Source organism: Salvia miltiorrhiza, chromosome 3 (assembly GCF_028751815.1).
Source record: "Salvia miltiorrhiza cultivar Shanhuang (shh) chromosome 3, IMPLAD_Smil_shh, whole genome shotgun sequence".
NCBI classification, from domain to species: Eukaryota; Viridiplantae; Streptophyta; class Magnoliopsida; order Lamiales; family Lamiaceae; genus Salvia; species Salvia miltiorrhiza.
Window position 1 is genome coordinate 57,825,061 of NC_080389.1, and position 8,927 is coordinate 57,833,987.

The 8,927-nt window shown below is 35.7% G+C and overlaps 1 protein-coding gene across 4 annotated transcripts; it reads left to right on the top strand.

The window, feature by feature from the left end:
- The first annotated feature begins 1,198 nt into the window (after positions 1-1,198).
- Positions 1,199-8,717, top strand: LOC131014725 (protein MATERNALLY EXPRESSED GENE 5-like). Of its 4 annotated transcripts, XR_009098305.1 has the most exons (9): positions 1,291-1,569; positions 2,192-2,313; positions 2,396-2,636; positions 2,847-2,908; positions 2,996-3,077; positions 4,219-4,339; positions 4,448-4,573; positions 7,408-7,512; positions 7,956-8,717. XR_009098305.1 is itself a non-coding variant. In XM_057942800.1 (7 exons), exons 1-6 carry the CDS (start codon positions 1,476-1,478, stop codon positions 4,323-4,325), a joined length of 708 nt encoding a protein of 235 aa, XP_057798783.1. In that variant the 5' UTR covers positions 1,199-1,475; the 3' UTR covers positions 4,326-4,339; positions 7,956-8,717. The 4 variants fall into 4 exon arrangements, 2 of the variants coding, with proteins under 2 accessions (XP_057798783.1, XP_057798782.1); XR_009098306.1 differs by lacking the exon at positions 7,408-7,512 and having other exon boundaries at positions 1,199-1,569; XM_057942800.1 differs by lacking the exons at positions 4,448-4,573; positions 7,408-7,512 and having other exon boundaries at positions 1,199-1,569.
- Positions 8,718-8,927: the final 210 nt, after the last annotated feature.

The following is an 8,927-nucleotide window of genomic DNA, read 5'->3' on the forward strand; positions in this document are numbered from 1 at the left end:
TATTTTTTTTTTATATAAATTACATAAGTAAATAAAGAAATTTTAAAGACCGCGCGATGGAGAACTCGAACCTAGGACTTCAGGTCTTGGATATTAATCTCCTACCACTGGATCAACACAAGCACACTAATTGTGTAAATTATTAGATATGGGTAAGTTTGATATGTACCAATAAGAAATGCGGTGATCTCAAAGAATTTCACATTATTATTAGAAATGGTGAGATATATTCATTGTCTATTTGAATTATATACATGAACTAAGAATAAATAGGTCATACATATATACAGAGATATTTATATTTTTAGTTATATATTTTTAAGTGTGATTCTAATTAGAATTATAATTTTGGTAAGAATTATAGACAAAATCTTGGGTCAGACTGAGTATATGGATTAGACAGGGTGGAACGGAGCTGAGGCGCAGATCGCAGGTCATAGGCTGGATAATGCAAAATAATCATTGTTGTAATGAAAAGTAATAATCAATATGAAAAAAATAATGTTTGCCAATCGTTACTTTTTTACGACAATTGTTATTTTTTCTCACAATAACTTATACTTTTCACAAGTATTTATTGCCATAATAAAAATTAACCATCGATACAAAGAAATGTAATATTTTTATATTACCTTTTTTCATTACACATATGTACTCCGCGATTGCGTCCTACACAGCGGTCGCGGCTTCGCCAAAGCCACCCTCACACCCTGCACTCCTCGACCGCGCCCAGGGCCGCGATCGCGAGTTTGTCAAAGCCGTCCTCATGCCCTGCCCGTGTTGTTAGGTTCAATTGTGCCATGGGCTGGAGGAGCCCTCTCTTAGTGAGAACCGGTCTCATCGATGAGATCGATCTCACAAGAGACCAACTCTGTTATATATATTGTAAAAATTAATGCATCTGTTGTTAAATTTACTGCACTAAAATAAAATTAAAAATAAAAATTTCACTCATTTTCAAGATTCGAATCGAGGTACCACATTCATCAAAATGATGCGTACACTATAAATCTTAATCATCGAAGGACTGAAAAAATAACTTTCATATACATTCATCGTATCTTAATGATCGAATGACTGAAAATAATTTTTCGTTCTTATTTTATTTATTGATCTTATTCGAACATTTCCCACATCCGACTACCATGTATATTAGAAAAACAACAATATTTGCTAATAATCCATATCAAATTTACTTGATAAAACCCAAAAATACCAAGAAAGAAACAAGTTAAAGAGAGAAAAGGAGGCAAACGAAGTTGAGATTAAATAGAAATTATAATAAAAAAGCCTCGCAATTCACGCGATATAAATATGTACAAACTCAGAATTTTGCAGTGAAAGAAAGCAGCGTTTTACCGTTCCTATATATCTACTCTGTCTGAAAATCGGAAACCAAAACCCTAGTTTTTTCAATTGGTTTGAATTTACCCCCCTTTCCTTGTCGAATTCTACATTCTCACTACCAATCAACAATGGCGGACGCTTTCTGGAGGTACGGTGACAACAGGCAGCCGGCGGTGTCGCTTCCAGCTCAGATGGTTGCGAAACGGCCTCGTTCCGAGTTTGGTATCTCCCTCTCTATATCTCATCTCACGATTCATCGTTTTCTCAGTACATGCACGATGTGAATTTCTCGTGATTTCGCTTTATTTGGGGTTAGGGTTAGTTTTTTTTTTATTTTTTTGGGCTTCATGTGTATAGTTATGCTTAGATTTGGTGGGCTTGAGTTTATGATAATGGCGCGTCTAGTGAAAAATGATAAGGGTTCTGATCTTGGGTTCTGCATGGTTCAATGTGTGTTGATTTGGCGTCCGGAGTTTGCCGCCTCAGTCGTGTCTTTGTATCTGTTGAAATGTAGGAGCTGAAATCTTAATTTTTGGTTTATTTGTAATCTCCAGTTATTTTTCCACGATTCATTGTAACTTATAGAAATTTAATGTATTGGTAGTTAAGGAAATCTCCTTAAGGTTCTTGGTGCAACTTCGGTCTTAAGAATGGTCAGAAGGTCACAATTTGCATTTACATTTATCCGTTAGCTTACGTGTAAAGTTTCAGATATGCGGCCTCCGAGTTTATGGCATTTTGCCATTAGGGATTTAGGGTTATGAGTAATAACTTAAATGCTTATTTTGTTTTCGCCGCATTTTCTATATTAGCCGCTTCTCAATGTTAAATGTTAATTGTGTAGAGATGCCAAGTGGACAAGATACGTCAAGCTACTATATTCCTGGCAATGAAAGGGCAGGAAATCTTGTCGCTAGAGATACCGACTCCGTCAATGCATCATATGAACGCTACTTGCGTACTTTGGTATTCTCTTTTCCTTTTTCCTTTTCTTTTCCAAACTTGGTCCTAGAAATATTTTTTGTAATTTGTTTGTGAAACGTAACAGCAAGTTCCATCATATGGTGGCCAAACTGGAAGACCTGCTATTGGTGGGCTTGATGGTGTTCATGAAATAGATGATCTTAGGGTCCTAGGACTGGTGCAATCAGGCGCAGCAGCAGCTGCTGCTGCACAAAGCCGGTTAATGGGAGTGGGTGGGCGACCTGAAATTTCACTCCCTCCTGACGCTAGCAGCACGTTGTTTGTGGAGGGCTTGCCTGGGAACTGTACTCGCAGAGAAGTGTCTCGTATCCTTTAAATTACATAATAAGAACCTATTATCCTACCCCGACAATGAAGTGCATCTCGTAAGATGCTTCCCCTCCAACCAGTAGGTTGGGGGTTCACCGTGGAGGGAAAATGTGAAACCATTTATTGATCCTCCTCATTTTTTTTTTTTTTTAAAGAAAGAAAAAATATCATCCGGACCTGGGTTGTTCCTTTACTTGTGATTTTAGATATATTCCGCCCATTTGTGGGCTATAAGGAAGTAAGGCTTGTAACCAAGGCACCAAGACATGTGAGAATATTTCTCTCTCTTGAAGAAAAATAAAAATATAAGAATGTATGGGTAGTTTTGCTAATTTTTCTGTCCTGATCCATGTAGCCTGGGGGGGATCCTGTGGTGCTATGCTTTGTTGATTTTGAGAGTCCAGCTCACGCAGCAACAGCAATGGATGCTCTGCAAGGTCAGTCTCCACATGCTTTGATCTTATTTCCTATATAAAATCTTTGTAGCTCAGGTTGACATCTTGTTCTGTATTTGATTTACTTGTAAATCACGTGTGTGTGTTTTGAATTGCTTATGTGATAGTCATTGTAACCGAAGTATTATGGCGCTTTTAGCTAACGTGCTTGAGGTCATGATGAGGGTATCTTTGTCTATTGTTTTAAACAAAACTCTGCTATTATATTTGTGCGAAGATAGAAAGTAAATCTAGTTAATAACCTTTAGCTTTATTCCAAAGAGAATAAACTTGATGGAAAAACTCTAATCGAAGTTGGCAGCAACGATGGCATACCGCTCCTGGATAGTCTCTCGGAATCCTTGCTGTGATCTGTATGCTTCCCTGTGATAATCCATGCCCGATCCAAAGAAGTTTTTTTATATATGATTCAACAAAATTCCTTAGTCTTTGAATTTTCTGAGGGTATTGTTCTTGCCTTAGGCTTGTGTCTGGTCATCGCTTTTTTTTTTTGTTGGGACTTCTGTATGGTTTTGTATTGTAGTAAATTTATTTGCTTACATGAACACCTAATGACTTATGTGTCCTCTGGTTTTCAGATTCCACTTTTAAAATTGTTTCTTGAAGTTTCAACTTCGCATTTTCATTTAATAACAACAAATTTTGTAATATTACATTTCTGAAGAAGCTAAAGTGTCATAAATATATGAATTTGTTGTCTTTATGCATGTTAACCACTAGAAGTTTTATTCTATGTTAAAAAAAAATTATCAAGTTTTTTTTTTTTATGTAAATAACTATTTTGAACTCTGAATGTAAAACTAATTTCTGTTTCCTTCATTATATATACACATATTTATTGGAATTTAACAAGTACTTCGTGATTTTTGGTATCACAAAGTCCTTGTTATTCAAGCCAACAATGTTGAGTTACTTGAGTATCTGATACCCTAATTGTGGTAGTGGGATCTATTGGGGTTTCCCTTTCTGATATGGGTTCACTTGCTAAAATCGACTATGTTTTGATAGTTTAGACCTAATATTGGTACAAAACTGTTACTTCCTGTTCTCTATTATTAGTTGTTTTCCCTTGTCGTCTAAAGTGAAGCTAGTTGCATCATAAATACTTGAGCTAATCTTGCAGGTTACATATTTGATGAGCACGACCGAGAGTCGGGCCACTTGAGGGTTCAATTTGCTCGCAATCCTCCTGGTCCAAGGTTAGGTGGTGGGCATCGTGGTAATCGTTGAGATTGATTCGACAGGTGAGATTTATAAATGCTAGACCTCCATTGTTAATGGACCTCTAGGTATGAAGAAAACTTAAGACGGTCAATTAATTGCTCTAAACGTGGACATATGCTTCTGTGTAGGACCCACTGATTGTGGAGGTTTACAGTTTGTGAGTATCACAGCTTTGGAGTGTTGCGACATACTTTCAGAGGCTTTGCTTAGGATCAGTGGGTTTATATCAATTGTGTCGATTGGAGGGACGACTGGTTGGCCTAACCTTCCCTTCTCTCTTAATTCCCTTAACTGGCAGATAATAATTATCGAATGTAATAACATTTAGTGATTTGTAAGGTACCTCCTAGGAATGCTGGTTTCATCATCTCCTGCTGTGAGATTATCATTTTATTTCGCTACAGACACCTTGGTTTATGAATTATGATTGTGCTTAATTACCTTCCTATTAAGCTTGATGTGATTAAACGTCATAGGCAAGAACCACTACCATTTGTTGCCTTTGCATATGTGCTTTGAGGTTTTTCCTTGAACAATTTGGATTTGGCATCGGCATCATATTAACAAAAACATATTATGAAAATTCTATAATTAAAGGACCTGCTTTTCTATGTAGGCATAGATTACCCATCTTTTCCTAATAAAGCAGTAGAGCTTTAAAACTCTGTTAGAACTGTAACTGTTATCTCTCCCCCCCCCCCCCCCCACACACACACCAAAAAAAAGGTCTTCCATCGAAGCACAAACCATCCTCAGCTGTGTCTTTCTCAGTAGAAACTCCAGCCCTTTCTCTAATCTCCTCTTCCTTCTTCACAATCCCCCTGAGATGATAAAGTCAAGTTACTGTCCCACTCTTCCATCGTCCTGAACTGACATCATACTAATTAAATCAAACTTACCACGAGTCTAAAATAGGGCACAAGGACAAGCTAATCAATGTTTGATGGGCTTTAGGATTGTGGACTTTGGGGGTATTTTTTTATCAATGGGAGGAGTGGATGAGAGTTTGAGTTTCAGCAACAAACAAAAAGACTAGTCTATCAAAAATGGTGGTGGTGACTAACAAAGATGTGGGAGACTAACAATGGTGGTGGTGGTTGTTGGTGAGGATGGGTGATGGGGAGATGGTAGTTGGAAATGACCGAAGATATAAAGATCAAACAGGATGAAGATAAAGTTGCAAAATATATATTTATCTTTTAATATTGAATATATATATCTAAATATGTACATATATACTGTGAATATATTATTTATACACATATACACATACCTTGTATTTGTCTATTAAACATATTTGATATTTTTGCATTTTTTATCCATCATACAGTACTTTTATTTAAATTTATGTTAATTTTTTTAAGGATTTCCTTGTAATTGTTTTGCATTGTTGTTTGAATGTAATTTCAACTTTTTTTTTTTTTTTTGGGTGACTCGTCATTTTGTTATTTTATTTTTTCTAAATTTAAGAAGTTTCCACCAATTTCTTGTAACTTTGTAAAAGTAATATTTTGAATAATAGAATTATATCTACAAATTATATTGCATCCATACAACATAATTTGACCTAAAGTTTCAGTTTTGGTAACTACAGTTCATTCAGAAAATAAGTTCACTGTTTGAATATTATATTTGTCAATCTCCAGTCATCAAATTACAATTATATATGACTTGTTCTTTCAGAACTGTACTCATTTATGAACATCAGTTATAATAAATGCATAAATACAGTGTAATACTATGAAATATATCCTACTTTTTCAACATTATTCGGCATCTAGTGTAATAGAGACAGACACTACCTTCTTGTCTCAATTATTTCTCTCGCACTTTTTCCCTGGAAAGTTTACCCCCAAAAATCTGACCCTCCAAGCTAAACATAACCAGACAGATCCTTAGAGTTTCATGACGTATGTGCAATGCTCATTATGTACTATCTTCTACTAGTGGATGGTATTAAGCACAGTTGAGAGAGTCAACAATCCCTTTGATTATGCCCCTTCCACTTGCCCAATAAACTTCAACGTTCTTCATCTTGAAGGTTTTAGTACTAAAGGGTTGCTCAATATAATGTTTTAGAAATTTGGGGAGATGGATGCCCATGAAACACATTTCAAAATTATTTCTTCGGAGTTCATTGGTGGCTTCCTTCCCTTTAAATGGCTTACTTCATTTGAATTATATTTTAGTCGCGTTTTTCTCTGTCAGCATTTGGTGGCTGAATCAAATATTTATTTCTACCTGTTTAGTATCAGATTCTCTGAACTAATTCCATCTGTTTGCATTTAAATTTCTAAGCTCTTCCATTCATCTAAATGTATCATTTTGTTTTTCTTAACTCTTAAGTATTTGTTGTGTGATAATCCTTATTGAATTTCTGCCTCTCCTTGTAATTCTTAATTATTTTTTAGTCGCCTGTATTTCCATATCAAATGTTCCATATCTTTTTTTAAAAGACACTCATCAATTCTTGTAAAATGGTATAAAGACTCAGGCATTTAATACAGGCTGAATTGAATCAAGAAAGAATCTTAAAGATGGCTGATGTGTTGGATTGGTGAATTTTGTCCTTTTCTAAGGTTTCTTAGTCATGTCCATAACGCCTGTTTGTTATCATGTTGAAAATATGACATGCTGCACCCCCTACACCCCAAATTAAGGAAAAAGAGAAAATAGCAACCCCAACCTTGTGGGTCTCCAACCCTCCCCAAACATATGTACACAACACCAACACATATTTGCTTGGTTTTAGGCCCATAATTGTTGATTTGCATAACAAACATGCTATTTCTGCTTGAATAATCCTCAGATTAGGTTGTCTCGGTATTCTGATTTTAGTGTTTTTGTACTTGATAAAGTGATGATTTGCTAAATTTCCAGGAGATTCCCCTGATTTAGCGAAAGAAAAACAAATATGGAATCAGAAATTTCATGTCAAATGATAGACCTCTAGAGGCCTATAGTGGGGAATTTCAAAATTTCAATTTTAGTTACCATCTATGGATAACTGTTTCATTAATAGCCTTCAATCTTAAGGTAGCAATTAGACCTTACTATGCTGTATTTCACTATAGCTTTCACACTACAGGTATGAACGCATACATGTACACTGGTATGTAGAGGAAATGCTGCTCAACTTTGTTGTCCTTATCTAGCATAGGTTCTATGAATGACATGTTTGGGGTCTAAAATGGTAAGTGGTTAATGACTTTTTTACTTGCTGGAAATCATTAATGACTGCTTCACTCAGTGGTGTTTTCGTAATGTATGAACGGTTGTTATGATTTAAGTGCATTTATTATAATTAGAGGTCTCACAATCGGAAAAATCACTTACCTCTTTTCAAGGAATGTGAATAAATACTATACATACCTTGACGTCATGATTCTTGATGTCAAACATTGTTTTGTGCTATACTTACCAGATTATGTTTTCTAGTAGTCTACAGATATTGACTCTATCTGTAATGTAGCTTGCTTTTTGTTTTATGTTCAGTGCATAGTCAAACCTGCTATTTGCTCACATATATTGAAATGTGGTTTTCTTTTTATTTTTCTTCTGCTCCCTGAAAATAACAGACCTAGTTGATTGCTCTTGAAAAGTGCTTTACGAGAGTATTTTTGGCTTGTTGTGCAGTACGCGAAGCCTACCATTTGGTTGGTCACTATGGTATCTAGCTTGATTGTGGCAGAATGATGTGCTCTTACACAGCATTTCCACCAGAGGAACTGTATTGAAAACAAAATGATGTCTCCACTCTCCTGCACTCAAAGGTTAAAGTTGTAGGTGGAAATTGCGGTTTACAATGGATGCAGCCAAAGGTAGGTAAGAAAAAAGTATTTATGAGCAAATAAATGAGGGGATGAGGACAAACAAATATAGGTGAAAAAGGTTCCTTTTGAGGAATGACACTTGTGCTATGATACGATGCACTGAAGGTTTCTCTGCTGCGGCACATTCAATTGGACGAGATAATATATAAGCCTAGTAAGTAGTAACTGAATGGTGTAATCTTGTCACAAGCACCATTTCTAAAGCCAAATTGCTGGTTTAACGCAAAAAGAAATGTTACTTGTACATAACCAGAGCGTACATAATTGTTGTCTCTTTGTATCTAGTTGTAGAGGCTGGCCGTCTCCATATTCTGGGAGATGCAGCAATATGTGAAGCTTCTAGTTAGGTGTTGCTTTTTTATGCCTTGATGTGAAGGTGCAAATTTGTAGATGACATTGTCTATTGTTGGTGCTTGTAAATAGCTGTCTTGGTTACCTATTTTTCGATTGACTCGTATGCACGATGCACACGCATGTATGAGTGAATCTTATTATGTAGCTACGTTTTGCTATTCTGCTATTTATCAATTGATGTGAATCGGCACCTTTGGTCTTTTGTAACAAATTATCTTGTTTCGTTTATATTTCCAGTAAGTTTCATGTGTGAAGAGGGATTTAGCTCATTCTGTATAATATTCAATCTCTCCATAGTTTCACGTTGTGTTCCTTTTATTCAGCGTGAGATTTTGCTGTCAAATAATTTATCACAATTATATGCGTATTTTTTCTGGAAGAATCAAGAAGGGCTCGCTTATGTATATTATTTTTCCTTGAT

Excerpts from the sequence above, each read along its gene's own strand:
- LOC131014725 (XM_057942800.1), top strand. The coding sequence starts at position 1,476 with ATGGCGGACGCTTTCTGGAGGTACGGTGACAACAGGCAGCCGGCGGTG. Across the intron at positions 1,570-2,191 it reads ACGGCCTCGTTCCGAGTTTG|AGATGCCAAGTGGACAAGAT; the intron begins GTATCTCCCTCT and ends TTAATTGTGTAG. Across the intron at positions 2,314-2,395 it reads AACGCTACTTGCGTACTTTG|CAAGTTCCATCATATGGTGG; the intron begins GTATTCTCTTTT and ends GAAACGTAACAG.